Source organism: Siphateles boraxobius, unplaced genomic scaffold (genome assembly GCF_051911475.1).
Source record: "Siphateles boraxobius isolate OS27281-9 unplaced genomic scaffold, OSU_SipBor_1 158, whole genome shotgun sequence".
In the NCBI taxonomy this organism is placed as follows: domain Eukaryota; kingdom Metazoa; phylum Chordata; class Actinopteri; order Cypriniformes; family Leuciscidae; genus Siphateles; species Siphateles boraxobius.
The window spans coordinates 89878-106752 of NW_027508764.1; the positions used below are offsets into that span (position 1 = coordinate 89878).

General features: G+C 36.7%; 1 protein-coding gene and 1 long non-coding RNA gene across 2 annotated transcripts in view; one reads left to right on the forward strand and one right to left on the reverse strand.

Annotated features, from left to right (window-relative positions):
- Nucleotides 1-16875, forward strand: part of myo9ab (myosin IXAb) — a 108277-nt gene that overhangs the window by 89163 nt on the left and 2239 nt on the right. Inside the window, 12 exon segments of the mRNA XM_077230968.1 lie at nucleotides 1243-1290; nucleotides 2613-2724; nucleotides 4645-4706; nucleotides 5894-6086; nucleotides 6166-6294; nucleotides 9183-9288; nucleotides 10006-10137; nucleotides 11178-11301; nucleotides 13328-13381; nucleotides 13703-13720; nucleotides 14817-15001; nucleotides 16218-16357. Coding sequence (XP_077087083.1) covers nucleotides 1243-1290; nucleotides 2613-2724; nucleotides 4645-4706; nucleotides 5894-6086; nucleotides 6166-6294; nucleotides 9183-9288; nucleotides 10006-10137; nucleotides 11178-11301; nucleotides 13328-13381; nucleotides 13703-13720; nucleotides 14817-15001; nucleotides 16218-16357 — 1303 coding nt within the window.
- LOC143738891 (uncharacterized) overlaps nucleotides 1-16875 on the reverse strand; it is a 254784-nt gene that overhangs the window by 30332 nt on the left and 207577 nt on the right. The window lies entirely within an intron of this gene.

A 16875-nucleotide genomic window follows, 5' to 3' on the forward strand; every position in this document is an offset into this window, starting at 1 on the left:
AAGGATTTCCACACAGGGGAAGACTTGCATTTTTTTTTAACCAGACATATTTATTTGTACCCGAATACACGGGCGCACCAGACACACGTCAGCTCGTCTTACGTCAGCAGCGTCACTGCGGACTCGTGAACGCGGATCCACAACAGAACCGGAAGAGAATACAATGCTGAATAAAGTCGTCGTTTTTGTTATTTTTGGAACAAAATGTATTTCCGATGCTTCAAAACATTCTAACTAACCCACTGAGGTCACATGGACTACTTTGATGATGTCTTTATTGCCTTTCTGGACAAGGACAGTATACCGTACATAGATTTTCAATGGAGGGACAGAAAACTCTCGGACTAAATCTAAAATATCTTAAACTGTGTTCTGAAGATGAATGGAGGTCTTACGGGCTTGGAACGACATGAGGGTGAGTCATTAATGACATCATTTTCATTTTTGGGTGAACTAACCCTTTAACGTTAGCTTTAAAATCATCCGCTGGACGCTTTATTAGTCTTTCTACATGGGTTTAGTTAGTGATCGGCTATAATTAGACCACGCCGGCTGTGTAATCGCTGATAACCGGGACAATTTCATAGTGGTTGGTGTATACCGGGACATTTTAGCGTCCTGACACGACAGTTTTTTCTCTGGACTCTGGACACGCAACTCAAAATCGGGTGTGTCCCGGTCAAACCGGGACGTCTGGTCACCCTATGTTAAACACACAACATTCATTTCATAACTTATACTGTAATTCCCTTTATGAGTACATGACAATACACTTGAACTTGAACTATGAGCAGTAACGTTAAGTTAACAGCTAGCTTGCCGCTAGTGATATGCTAAAGATGTTGCCATCGCAAGCCAGCAAAAAATTATAATAATAACAGTCAAAACATGCGAGATATTTTCCTTTCTTTTTGAACGTATCCTCTGTCCATAGCGGTCACGAAGAGCTGTAAATGCGCGTCTTTGAATTCCAGTGTTAATTTGTAAAGCCAGGAGCAAGAGTATTGATATATTGAGTTTTGTAGTTCTCCATTGCTCCATTGTTATGGTTGCTAGCACAACGGAGGTAGCCCTACTCTGGCTCTACAGTCTGTGGATAATCGAGCTGGTTCTTAGATAATTGTCGAATAGAACCAGCACCGACTGGCATAAGCACCGGCCCAGAACCAGCACCTGGTCAGCATTGGTGGAAAAGAGATATGAGTGTTCATGAGAAAACACTCTTCTGATAATCTTTTTCAGGCTCCTAAACCTGAGAGGAAGAAGAGGAGGAAAAAGGAATCAGACACGGTCAGGCCTCAGTTTTAGATCATTAATGTACACATTTGTATTTTATTTTATTGAAATACACTTTAATCTATCAAAAAAATGGTGACACTTCACAATAAGGTTTGTTGGTTAACATGAACTAATAATGAACTGCACGTATACAGCATTTATTAACCTTTAATGTTAATTTCAAAATGTACTAATACTTTATTAAAATCTTGTTAACATTAGTTAATGCACTGTGAACTAACAATGAACAGCTGTATTTTTATTAACTAACATTAACAAAGATGAATAAATACTGTAACAAATGTATTGCTCTTTGTTAGTTCATGTTAGTTAATACATAAAATAATGTTAAATAGAGAACCTTATTGTGAAGTGTTACCAACAAAATTAAGATCACAATTCTGCATCTCGCATCAAAAATAAATCATACATCATGTGTGCGTTTCAGCAGCTGAGATGTGTTACGATTGTTCTGTGTTAAAGTCCGAGAGTCGTAAAAAAAACTTTAAGTCAGTGGAAAATAGTCGACCATCTTATACAGTTAACATACATTTTGCTTTATATACAGTCAAACCAAATATTATTCAGACACCAGATATCATTTTTGATATTGTTTTACTAGTGTGTGCAGGACACTATAGTTAATTAATGTAAGTGAGGAGAGCAAAATAAAGTAAACTGTGACATATTATACACAAAAACTCTTCATACAGTGGAAATATATAAAAATTTGGGAGCAAAAATGATTGGGACACTTTGAGCTGATCATGTTTTGCTGAAGTGTTTTTTCTGTAATTGCTAATGCAGCTTTTTACACCACAGACTGAACAACATGAAGCATTGCTTGGTAATTGTTTGAGCTAAACTGGTATTATCTAATTGTGTAGTTAAATTTAACAGCTGACAGATATTCAACATAATTCATGTGTGAGACAGTCTAACAGAAGGACGGACAAAACCAGTCAAATATCAACTGAGTTCTTCTCATATTTTATTACCATTTTATAAACTATAGTGAATAAACTGATAATGTGAGAAATGTTGAAGGTGTCTGAATATATTTTGGTTTATCTGTATATTATCCATTTCCATTAAACCAGTATCACAATCCATAAACAAGACCATTATATCAGCTATAGTGACAAACTTGTAAATCATTACATGGATAATATCTGTTTCTACTTTATTAATCCCACAAGGGTCAGTTATATTAGATCAGTGGCATCCCACATACACACATACACTGTTTATTATTTTTAAGTGCATTTCTTTGACTTTATGAGGAATGGCATATGAATATCTGAGCATTATGGGTTATGCTGATTGTAATGCAGGTGGAGGAGCACATGGGTCACATCTTTAAATCCACCCAGTACAGCATCCCGACGTACTGCGAGTTCTGCTCGTCCCTCATCTGGATGATGGATAAAGCGTGCGTCTGCAAACGTGAGGATAACTCTCTGAACTCTCTTCCTGTTTCATCATTTGGACATTTCAGTCTGGGAACGTTTTTTTATAGAGATGCACTGAAACTAAATTTCAATTTGATATAGTTTGGTTCTTATGTAGGGTATTCTACCTTAGCTAACATGAACTAACAATAAACTTCAGCATTTATTAATCTTAGTTAATATTAATTGCAACATTTACTAATACATTATTACAATCTTGTTTACATTAGTTAATGCACTGTGAACTAACATAAACAAACAATAACCAGCTGTATTTTTATTAACTAATATTAACAAAGATTAATAACTAGTGTAACAAATGTATTGCTCATGTTAGTTCATGTTAGTTAAAGGTTCATTACCTGATTGTAAAGCGTTACCGTTTTTTCTTAAGGAAATAAAATCCTCTAATTGAGTTACAATTACCAACAGATGTAATATATTCACCTGATATTTATTTCCAGATAATAATTACACTCAAAAAACTGAAATGTTTGTACACAACTCACGTATTTTTCATAAACACTTTTTAATGGCAAATTTATTCAGACATACATATATAATTAAGAGTAAAAAGCTCTTCTCTAGTGTTTTTATAGCTAACTAACTGTGAACACTTTCCTGAGGAGAATGCAACATTAAGAGATGATGTTTACTGACGTCTTTCTGCGGTTAAAACACAGATTGAGAGATTACATGAGTCATGACACGGATTTCGATAAGTTGTACTGTATCTTTCAACATACCTTCTGATGTTCATGCATGTTTTTCTAGATATAACTTGTATTAAAGTGCAAGAAAAGACTGAACTTGAACTGAGGCGCTACAGCGATCTGTCACGTCACATTTAAGAGCGTCAAAACCACATTTATTGTTTGAATTTCATGATTAAATGTACAGAATTTGAATGATGACACTGAATCTTATCAGAAGTAACCGAGCACAAAGCTCATTATTGGACGGGAGGCGCTACAAATAATGTTTGATGTAGTAAAAAGCGTAGATCTGGCAACCCATGCTTGAACTAAGTGTGATTCAAATAAAGCCTGCTTTAACCTCGATATTCATTCAACTGTTGAAGCGTTGTCGTCGCGTTAACTTGCCCTAAATCCACACAGTATGAGTTGCAGTCGACACGTTTTTTTCTGCACCCATTTGATTGACAGGATATAATCGGCCTGATCATCGGCTGTTTCCGGACACTCGGCCGATTGCGGAATAATAGCTTTAATCAGCCGATAGCGATTATTGGCCGATACGTCGATGCATCCCTAGTTTTTTACTACTAACATTGGAATTGCTCAAAATGGGGACTCGAACAAGTGTTTTCAGGCCTTCATTGAAGTATATAGTTGAAATAAACTGAATTTAAATTACTTTAATTTTTGTTGAAAGATTTTGTCATGTTTGTCAATTGGGAATTGAGTATTTGAATTCCTGGGATAATTTTCTTATAAATTGAATATTTTGTTTGGTTTCTTTTTTTCTTCTTTCTGTTTGCATTTGTGAATCGTTAATGCTTTCCCATCACTGAATGTTATAATGCTAAAAAAAACAAAAAAATACGAATAACAGTTTATGAATTGAGCTTGTTGCTGTTTGTGTGTTACTTCTTCATCCACATATTAAGGGTTCCTACTTTTTTTATGTTTGAATCCTTTGTATGGTTGACTGACTCAAAGGAATTTAGTAGGTTTAATCCCAATTAATTATGTCAGTCTGTTACTGGTGATATACTGACACGAGTTAGTCTTCATGGTCTGTAGTGTCTCTGTATGTGATCTCAGTCACGGAGTGTCTGCTAGTCTGAGACTTCATGCATTTCTTCTTGTATTCCTGTTGATGTGAAAAGGACATCAGATCCGCTCAGTCTCTGTTTAACGTGTGTAACGTGTGCTTGTTTCTCTGTCTTCAGTCTGTCGCTATGCGTGCCACAAGAAGTGTTGTCTGAGAATGACTACCAAATGCAGTAAGAAGGTAAGACCAGCTGAAGATCGTGTGTGTGTGACCGACACACACACACACACACACACACACACACACACACACACACACACTACCAGGCAAGAGTTTGGGGTCGGTAAGATTTTTAATGTTTTTAAAATGTCTTTTCTTTTCACCAAGGCTGCATTTATTTGATTAAAAATACACAGTAATACTGTGAAATATTATGACAATTTAAATGTTCAAAATATGACTGGTTTCTATTTTAATATTTTAAAATGTAATTTATTCCTGCGATCAAAGCTGAATTTTCAGTGTCACACGATCCTTCAGAAATTATTCTAATATGATGATTTAATGTTCAAAAAACATTATTATTATTAATGTTGAAAACAGTTGCTCTTTGGTGGATTTCTTTAATGAACAGAAAGTTAAAAGAACAGCGTTTATTTGAAATAGAATCTTTTGTAACATTATAAATGTCTTTACTGTCACTTTTGATCAATTTAATTTATCCTTGATGAATAAAAGTATTGATTTCTTTTATTTCTTTCCCCTCCCCCCAAAAAAATCTTACTGACCCCAAACTTTTGAACGTTAGTGTTTAATGTTACAAAAGCTTCTATTGCAAATAAACACCGTTCTTTTAACTTTCTATTCATCAAAGAATCCTGAAATAAAAATATAAATAACTTATTTAATTGATAATTAAATTGTAATTATATCAATTATAATTGATGATAATAATATGTTTCTAGAGCAGCAAATCATCATATTATAGTGATTTCTGAAGGATCATGTGACACTGAAGACTGGAGTAATGATGCTGTTGATCACAGGAATAAATTACACTTTACTATATTCATATAGAAAACAGTTATTTTAAATTGTAATAATATTTCACAATATTACTGTTTTTTTGTAATAAAACAAATGCAGTCTTGGTAACCAGAGGAGACTTCTTTAAAAACATTATAAATCTTAATGCTGACTGGTAATCAGGCACTAATCTTAAATGCGCCTCTCGATGTCCTCATTCTCTCGTTTATATGATAAATGATATTTCTGTGCCATCTTCAGTTTGTATGTGACTCATCTCAGTGCCTCAAACTTCATTCCAGTCATATTTTGTTCATGTAATTCATTTCTGTGTCTGTCTCTGTGTGTGTGTGTGTGTGTGTGTGTGTGTGTGTGTGTGTGTGTGTGTGTGTGTGACCCAGTTTGACCCCGAGCTGTCTTCACGGCAGTTTGGCGTAGAGTTGTCTCGTTTAACGAGCGACGAGAGAGCCGTCCCGCTAGTGGTTGAGAAACTCATCAACTACATCGAGATGCACGGGCTTTACACCGAGGGAATCTACCGGAAATCTGGATCCACCAATAAGATCAAAGAACTCAAGCTGGGTCTGGACACCGGTGAGATTCACGCGAACGCCGTCTTATAACCAAATTTACTTGAGTTGTAACTTTCATTGAGTGTTTTCCTTCATTGCAGATGCGAACAGTGTTACTTTAGACGACTACAACATCCATGTGATCGCGAGTGTCCTGAAACAGTGGCTGCGGGACCTTCCTAACCCCCTCATGACCTTTGAACTTTACGAGGAGTTCCTCAGAGCAATGGGTATGAGCGCTTTGGGGCCGGATTCACGAAACATTCTTTAGAATAAGATTCTTTGATGTTTTTTACTTGTTTAAAGTCAGCATGAAATCAAAATAGATAACTCTTTGTTTTTTTTTTTATAGGATTTTGCAGTGTTTATTATAAATGATTCATCTGTGCACATTAGGGCTGTCAAATGAAACTTCGAATTTCGAATATATTCGTTGAATAAAAAAAAAGAAACGTGCATTCAAATTTTTGTTGTGTCAAGATGCGCGTGAGACATGATGATGGCATAACTTACGCGGTGTGTTATTGTTAGCTTATCCAGTTTATATATAGTTTGTACAGCGCGGTGCGGCTGCGTTGTTAATTTGAAAACTGGCGGGAAAAGGCTTCAGCTGATGAAAACACTCTCAGTTGGCGGCAAAAATCTTGCAACAACATTCTTGACCAAACCTGCACATCGGTCAGAGCTGAGCGTGTGTTTCTTCAGCTGAAAACACTGTCAACAGAAAGCGCTCGGCACTCGCTCAGATCAAGATGAGCGTCTGGTGTTTATGAAGAGCAATATGTAGATATGGTGAGTAGAAGTGAGTGTTTCTGATGTGTGTTCATGTAGTAACGTTACATTACGATGTGTGTTGAAGCGTGTTTTCTCACGTTCCTAAAGCACTTACAGTTTTATGCACTATTGTAACCTAATTTTCCTTGCATGCACATTAAGGAAATAATATATTATTCAAGAACAAATGTTTAAAAAGTTAATGCACTTTAAAAAGTGAATTTAATTTAATTTCAATAAACGATGCAATGCTTGATTTGGTTTATATTTGCTTAAAGCCCCCCCTTGTGGGCATAGGAGACAATACAGTACCTTTTTCCTCTAATGTCAAGTATTGCCTTTAGAATTTGAATATAATTTGAATTTTGCTAATAGTTAAAGAAATTCGAATTTAGCGTTTCAGACATTTTGATAGTGCACATCATTATTGTGTTAACTTCATGTTGCTGGTAATCTGGTAAATTAAGTTCCTCTTCTCTTCTCTGATGACGTGGGCGGGGCAACCTGTCACTCACATGAGATCAGCCAATAGCAAACCACAACCATCCAATCAATTCCCCACAGATAAAATCAAGCCCCGCCCACATTTGTTCTGGATCACGAAGCGTTTCACTCGGATATAGGGCACAATAGAGAAGAACTATCGCAACTTACATTTCATGCTGACTTTAATAAAAAGTATTTTTCTAAAATTGCATTTAGGAACATTCTTACAAACCATATACCTCAAGAAACTTCTTAAAGATTTTCTTGAATCCGGCCTCTCATCATTTTTAGGAATACTACTGATAATTTGTGCTGATTTGCATGGATATAACAGTGTTTTCTGATTTGCATGGATATAACACAGTGTTTTCTGATTTGCATGGATATAACGCAGTGTTTTCTGATTTGCATGGATATAAGAGTGTTTTCTGATTTGCATGGATATAACAGTGTTTTCTGATTTGCATGGATATAACAGTGTGTTTTCTGATTTGCATGGATATAACAGTGTTTTCTGATTTGCATGGATATAACAGTGTTTTCTGATTTGCATGGATATAACAGTGTTTTCTGATTTGCATGGATATAACAGTGTGTTTTCTGATTTGCATGGATATAACAGTGTGTTTTCTGATTTGCATGGATATAACAGTGTTTTCTGATTTGCATGGATATAACACAGTGTTTTCTGATTTGCATGGATATAACGCAGTGTGTTTTCTGATTTGCATGGATATAACGCAGTGTGTTTTCTGATTTGCATGGATATAACGCAGTGTTTTCTGATTTGCATGGATATAACAGTGTGTTTTCTGATTTGCATGGATATAACAGTGTGTTTTCTGATTTGATATAACGCAGTGTTTTCTGATTTGCATGGATATAACAGTGTGTTTTCTGATTTGCATGGATATAACAGTGTGTTTTCTGATTTGATATAACGCAGTGTTTTCTGATTTGCATGGATATAACGCAGTGTGTTTTCTGATTTGCATGGATATAACGCAGTGTGTTTTCTGATTTGCATGGATATAACGCAGTGTGTTTTCTGATTTGCATGGATATAACGCAGTGTGTTTTCTGATTTGCATGGATATAACTGTGTGTTTTCTGATTTGCATGGATATAACGCAGTGTGTTTTCTGATTTGCATGGATATAATGCAGTGTGTTTTCTGATTTGCATGGATATAACGCAGTGTGTTTTCTGATTTGCATTGATATAACACAGTGTTTTCTGATTTGCATGGATATAACGCAGTGTGTTTTCTGATTTGCATGGATATAACAGTGTGTTTTCTGATTTGCATGGATATAACGCAGTGTTTTCTGATTTGCATGGATATAACAGTGTGTTTTCTGATTTGCATGGATATAACAGTGTGTTTTCTGATTTGATATAACGCAGTGTGTTTTCTGATTTGCATGGATATAACAGTGTGTTTTCTGATTTGCATGGATATAACGCAGTGTTTTCTGATTTGATATAACGCAGTGTTTTCTGATTTGCATGGATATAACGCAGTGTGTTTTCTGATTTGCATGGATATAACGCAGTGTGTTTTCTGATTTGCATGGATATAACGCAGTGTGTTTTCTGATTTTCATGGATATAACAGTGTGTTTTCTGATTTGCATGGATATAACGCAGTGTGTTTTCTGATTTGCATGGATATAATGCAGTGTGTTTTCTGATTTGCATGGATATAACGCAGTGTGTTTTCTGATTTGCATTGATATAACACAGTGTTTTCTGATTTGCATGGATATAACGCAGTGTGTTTTCTGATTTGCATGGATATAACAGTGTGTTTTCTGATTTGATATAACGCAGTGTTTTGTGGTGTTGGCTGGTGCAGGTCTGCAGGATAAACGTGAGTTGGTTCAGGGGGTTTATTCGATCATCGATCAGCTCAGCAGAACTCATCTGAGCACACTGGAGAGACTCGTATTCCACCTGGTTCGGTGAGACATTTCACTTTCTTTCTTTATAAGGACAACACACATTAATCAATATTTCTGTAAGTGTGCCGCCAGTGTGAGCAAGCTGGCTAATTTTCAACTGCAGTCCTCAAGCAAGATGTTTTTGAAACCTTCTAAATAATAATAATAATAATAAAAGTACATTACGAGGACATCATAACTCAATAAAGACAGCAATAACAACAAAAGAAGGATTTTCAGCACAGGACACAAGCCATGCGAACACAAAACATCAGCACATTAATTCAGTAACAATCAGCATTTCCACACAAGCATACAAAGCGACAACACAATCTTCTGTCGGTACATGTACAGGCATGCAGGAATAAACAATAAACATACGTATAAAACAGCCAACATTATATCAATCTCAATAAAATATTAGAGCCACAGTTACGAGTTAAAGGATTAGTTCACTAGCCCATTATTTACTCACCCTGAAGTCATCCTAGGTGTACATGCCTTTCTTCTTTCAGACGAACACAATCAGAGTTATATTAATAAATATCCTGGCTCTACCAAGCTTTATAATGACAGTGAATTGCAATCAACAGATTAAAGCTCAAAACGTGCATCTATGGTCACATGCATCTGAGTTATAAAACAGCAATATAGAAGAACATACTGTTGCAACCTCGCCGTAGCCGCTTTTCCTCGACGTGTGTCGCGTGTTTCATGTGTTATGTTTGTTTGTTTCAGGATCTCGTTCCAGGAGGAGACGAACCGCATGTCTGCGAACGCGCTGGCTATCGTGTTTGCGCCCTGTATACTACGCTGTCCCGACACCACGGACCCGTTACAGAGCGTCCGGGACATCGGCAAGACCACTGCGTAAGAGGCTTACAGAAAAATACACACAAATTCTGCTCACAATGTTCCATTTCTGGTATGAAAATAACAAAAACATCAGGGTTTGCGAAATTGGGCTAATTTGACATAAGTCGTGCATAAATATGTGACTGAAATGCTTGTATGGAAATATATTCTATATTTCAATGATGAAACTGTGCTATATGTTAAGTTTTGTGATCACTACAATATATTAGGGGTGTAACGATACCCTCATGTCACGATTCGATACATATCACGATACTGATACGATATTATTGCAATGCAAACGACAATAGAGGCACCAGAATAAAAATATTCATGATTCTGAAGCTGAAAACAGAATTATTTTAGACGATTATACTTGCACTCTTTCACTGACTAGATATATTTAAAATAATGTCGGCCACTTTTTACTGGTAATATCAGAAATCAGGCATTATCAGGACCACAAATATTACCCCATTGCATTATTATACATAATATTCAACATTATATATAGCAGTTTAATGTAGAACTGACACTAAAACTCTGAAAACTTTTTTAAAAAGCTTTTTTCTCACACCTTTTGGGTGAATTATAGTATCCATGATACATATTGTTGGGAGTTTTTGTATTGCTATATATTGTGACAGGATATATATACTATGCATCAATAAAACCCATCCAGTTACAGCTGAAATGGTTATTGTGCATGATCAACGCAAATTTGTGTGATGCATCTAAACTCTAATTTTTCCTAATGTTTATAACTCTGAATCAACATGCACCAATGCTACATTTTCTAAATGTCACAATCATCTGTTAACAAACAAGTATTCATTACTTCAATGAGCTCATTGTTTCTGCATTAAATTATTACATTGTTTAAATTAATATTTTTCGCTAACTGTGATTTTGTATATGTACATTTCTGAAATACATAACTCAGTTTCACTCTATATTATAAAGTGGACTCGTGCATTTTCTGTAAAGCTGCTTTGAAATGATGTGTATTGTGAAAAGCGCTGTACAAATAAATGTGATTGGATAATTTTGTTCAGGTGTGTGGAGCTGATCATCTGTGAACAGATGAGGAAATATAAAGCTCGACTGAAGGACATCAACACACTGGAGTTCGCAGAGAGCAAAGCCAAGAGTCGCCTGACACACATCCGTCGCTCCATGGTGAGCGCTATACCACACACACACACACACACACACACACACACACACACACACACACTCACACACATGTCAGAGCCCCAGACTCACACAATTTTTCACGTTTTAGCCCCGCCCCTTTCTATGACATGTCACTTTCCATGCATTTAGTACACACTCCTCCTGAGTGCCATGAACTTTAGAGGCACAAATCCAATCTTCACCATGAGTAGAGAATAGGGGTGTCACGATTCTCCAAATCCTCGATTCGATTACATTTTCGATCCTAAGGTCACGGTTCGATTCGATTCTCGATTTAACTTTTTTTTTTTTTGTAAGCACAGGTTGCTGTTGCCCCTAAAAAGCTGACATCAGTTAATCACAATCTCACACATCTCTGTTATTATCAATGAAGCTGACTGCACAATGAATCTTTCATAATATATAGCCTACACTTTGTCTGTTATAATTAGAGGATTTGCCAGCTTACAGAATTCAGCACTGAACAAAAAGTCAGTTTTGAGCGGTGAGGAGAGTCCATCTTAAATGCTTCTGATTGGTCATTGCGTTCAAGAAATCAACACATATGTCTGTGATTGGCTAAATCGCTCAACGCTGCAAACATGTTATAAATAGAAACTCTGGCCTGTAAATCGTTTCTATTTTGTTTTAGTTGTTCTTGTTGCTTTTCTGCAACAGATAAATACAAATTTATTAGTTTTTATGTTTTATTCATAGATATTTCTAGTTTGCGAATCGTTTTATTCTCCTGCACACACAGAGTGAGTGCATTACCGCCCGCGCTCGCACTCGGCCATCAAATCTAGTCCCGCGCCGCACTCTATTGCGTTGGGAGTACACGTCTGTAGATCAGGAGCCCGGCCCGAGGATAGAGACGGGAAATATCGGCCCGGGTCGGCCAAGTTCGGGCTCGGGCATAGAATCGAAGTTAGAGGACTCACAGCCTTTCAACACGTGCGTTTTTTCCCCGCGCCGTGATGAGTCGTTCATGAACGATCCGTTCATTGCCTCTGTCACGCGACAAATGAACAAAAGACTCGGAAGGTCAAGTAATTATTAATGTTCCCTGTAAATTATTTTTGACTGCATTATAATGATTTCTTAATTCAGAATATGATCAAGATTGCATAGGTGTTCGGGGAATTTGCCTGTTAAAAGTATAACATTTAAAGCCCCTGAAATGACTAGAAAAAAGATTAGTTAATTTTGATGAACGAGATTGAACAATAGTCAGTAAAACGATCCGAACTTTCCATCACGGGCGCGACATGGGGGCGTGGCAGCATCGACGATTCCATTTTTTATTTCGATTTTTGAGATTGTGAATTAATTTTGATCGATTTCGATTCGAAATCGTGACACCCTTAGTAGAGAACTACGGAATATTTTAGATAAAAAATATATCTATCTATCATCTATCCATCCATCCATCCAGCCATCCTTCCTATCTATCTATCTATCTATCTATCTATATCTATCTATCTATCATCCATCCATCCATCCATTTTCCTTTTGGGTGAATTATAGTATCCATGATACATATTGTTGGATTTTTTGTATTGCTATATATTGTGACACGATATATATACTATGCATCAATAAAACCCATCCAGTTACAGCTGAAATGGTTATTGTGCATGATCAATGCAATTGTGTCTATCCATCCATTATATCTATCTATCTATCTATCTGTCTATCTATCTATCAATCCATCCATCCATCCAACATGTCCCAAATTTTGCAATACAGAATTTCAAAAATGCTGTATACTGTTGCATTTTACAAAACACTGTTAAAACATGGCAAATATAACATCAAGTTTGACTTTCTAAGACGCTCAGCATTTTCTGAAGGTTAAGCAACTCCTTTCATTTGCTGAAAAAGTTCCCAAGTCTTATTTTGTACCGCATTCATGGAAAGTGCCGCACATCTTCACTTCCCCATTCTGTGTCCAGACAGACATTCCACTAATCCTGTTTTCTTCCCTTCACTCCTTCCCAATCCCCTTCTCCCCATCCTCCTCTTCCAGAAACCAGTACTAATTGCGGTTAGGTTTATTGGCATTACAAGAACTGCCACCCTGGTATGTATCCACGCCGAAGCATCTGTGACGTCACACGGCTAGTTCATGTCAGTCCGCGTGTCAGTGTAGCATCGCTAGTTGCCATCCATGGTTTGATGACATGTTTATTTGGGCCCGTTGAAGAGCTAACTATGAAATGCTGTCGTGTGATTGGTTGTGAGATGTGATCGGAGGAGAGTACGGGCAAATGATGTGCTTAAATGTCACGTTCTGTTTTTTTTGTTTTGTCTTGTTTTAACCACACATGCGACATGCTGCCGAATTACTAACATTTCCTCTTTTATTTCTCCTGCATTTGCTTCTCGCTGTGTTATTACACAGCCAAACACAGTTAAAAAGGTAAAGCTCAGTGACTGTGTGTTCAGTGACAGTGTGTGTGTGTGTGTGTGTGTGTGTGTGTGTGTTTTGGGAGTTGCGTCTCACTTGCAGTGCCGTCTGTCTCCCTCATGTAAGGTGTGGTCGTGCTAGACTTTGAATTATTCATTCACATGCACACCGTATGTGTGTGCAAGCATGTGTTTTTTTGATAATTATTGTCTGTATGTGTTCCAAAAAATTAGGCTGTAATTATACATACATTTTAATTTCACAATATTTCCTGCCTACTGGAATACAATCGAAATGTTAAATTCCAATTCCAAATTTTAATAATTTAATTTAAAACAACTATTTAAATAAATTTAACATTTAAAGTCCCCCTGAAGTCAATAATTGTATCCCTTAAAACTCATCTTTGATCACCAGAATGATATACATTTAAATCGCTTTTTTTCCTTAAAAAAATGTCTTCATGAATGTAATTCGACACCCTTGCCTCATTTAGTATGCGCGGTTGTATGATTATGCAAATGAGCCCCGCCTCCACTCACTCACTCAATCAGCTCCGAGATCCACTCGTTGACGATCACACGTTGATCTGATTGGTTACAAGGTAGTTTGTGACGTCAGAAACACCAGCGATTTCAAACCGTGTTTTTGAGACTGTCTTTGGTTCACTGCAGTTTTAAGGAGAAAATACACAGCAATGCTGTCGACTGGTGAATTTTATACATGTCTTAAAGCTTATTAAAAACACCACATAGACATATAAACTACATTAAAAACTGGATTTTCACCACAGGGGGACTTTAAACATTTATATAAAGATTTAAATAATAATTTTACTTTATTTATTTTTTTACATTTAATTCCAACTTATCTACAATGCTTTTCGCTTTTATTGTAAAGCTTAATTTTTTCATGAATTCCAAATACAAATTTTGACTTTTAAAAACTAATCTTTTATGAATTACAATTTATTATTCGTTTTTAAAAACAGACGCACTAGAGCTTCAAATACAATTTTCTATATATGCTGCAGTAATTTCGCAGCGTGATTTCAACTTTACCTCATTGATTACTCTCTTCTTATGCTCATGTTTGCTGTTTTCTTCAGGGTAAAGGGCGTTTACGCAAAAGCGGTCGCCACACGCCCTCGCCACCATTGAGCCCGCGGATGACAGAAGGGGAGGAGCCAAGTGAGGAGGGGGCGGAGTCTGGGCTGAGCGAGCAGCAGCAAGCCGCCATTCAGCAAGAAGAGAAAGTTTTGACTATGCAGATAGAAAACCTGCAGAAAGAGAAGTTCGTAAACACCTTTTGCGTCATGATTATCTATGATTATTCTATGTACTGACATTAAAGGGATAGTTCACCTAAAAATGAAAATTAGCCCTTGATTTACTCACCCTGAAGCCATCCTAGGTGTGTATGACATTCTTCTTTCAGACGAATACAATCAGAGTTATATAAAAAAATGTCCAGGCTCTTCCAAGCTTTATAATGGGAGTCGATGGGTGTATTTTTTTGGAAGTCCATCGAAGCGCATCCATCCGCGATAAAACTGCTCTAAACGGCTCTGGTGGGGTAAATAAAGGCCTTCTGAAGCCAAGCGATGCATTTGTGTAAGAAAAATATCTATATTTAAAACTTTATCGACTAAAATAACTAGCTTCTGGCAGACGGCCGTCCGCAAGTCGACTTGCGCCGAAAGAAATAAGAATGTCATATACACCTAGGATGGCTTGAGGGTAAATCATAGGGCAATTTTAAATTTTTGGGTGAACTATCCCTTTTAGTACCTACAAGACTATGTATTACTGTGTAATGTTGTTTTTGGAAAATCCCCACATTTATTCCTTACGAGTTTGAGGTATGGTTGGGTTGAGGTGTAAAGGTAGGGTTAGAATATAGGGGTAAAATTAACAGTGTAACTACAAATACAAGTACTTTAAATGTAATTACAATGCACAAATATGCATGAACATAAGTATATATGTTTTCTCAAGTTAAACCTAGTCACACACAGTTTGGAACTGAACAGTGATTGAGAACAGATTATGACTGGATAGATCACTTGAAATATTAAACCACTGTAAGAATATCCTTCAAATATATGTATGACAGACTTTATTTTGTGGAACATAATCATATTTTGAGAGATTGTAACAAATGTGCAGCAATGAACCCAAGTGCAGCATTAATTTCCATAACAATATCAAACGTAAAACAAAGGCATGACGTGGCATGACCATGAACGCACCAAATAGTGGTTACACACACAATACTTGACAAGGACATGTGGCAAACATGAGGGCTAAAATACACACAAGACAAGAGACACCTGTGCACAATGAACCAATGACAACATGACACAATCACATGACTAACACAGGGAATCGCATGATAAGACATGAAACATGAACCAAATGCCCCTTATAAAAACACTACATCAAAAGTTCAGCAGGGTGGTGGAGCGCATTTATTATTTTCATTTACACCTGTTTTTCACTCATTTTAGGGAAGAACTAACCTATGAGATGTTGGCTTTGGATCCCAGAGCGTCTGATGATGAGATGCTGGAGTCGGAAGCGTCTATCGGGACAGCGGACAGCTCGGAAAACCTCATGGAGTCGGAGGGTGCCATGTCCGATCAATGGGGTAACGGCGCTGTTTTGTGGTCGTTTTAAAGAGTTCTGTCATCATTTACTCGCCCTCATGTCATTCCAAACCCATAAGACTTTGGTTGATCTTTGAAACACAACCTGAGAGGCTTCTGTACAAAACCAGAACTTAGAAGATCCAAAAAGGACATAAAGGACATTTTTTGACTCCTCAGCAATAAAAAGGAGAGTTTTTCTCTCTCAAATATTACATGCACACACACATTTTTTTATTACACACATACAATCCACGCTCTGACATCCATACCAACACACCCACACAATTATCGCTGCATAATTTATCCAATTTGCTTTATAATATCCATAAGCAGAAAACAGGAATAAAGTATTTTATAGCATGTATTTGCTTTATTTGCCAAACCTGAGAAAATGGCACCAACTAGTAAAAAAAATAATTTAAACCCTTGCCACCAGAACAAAAGCCTATTAACAGAGTTTGCGACATTTTATAGTTAAATGGCCCTGGGATTAAAAATTGCCGTTTTAATGGGGACA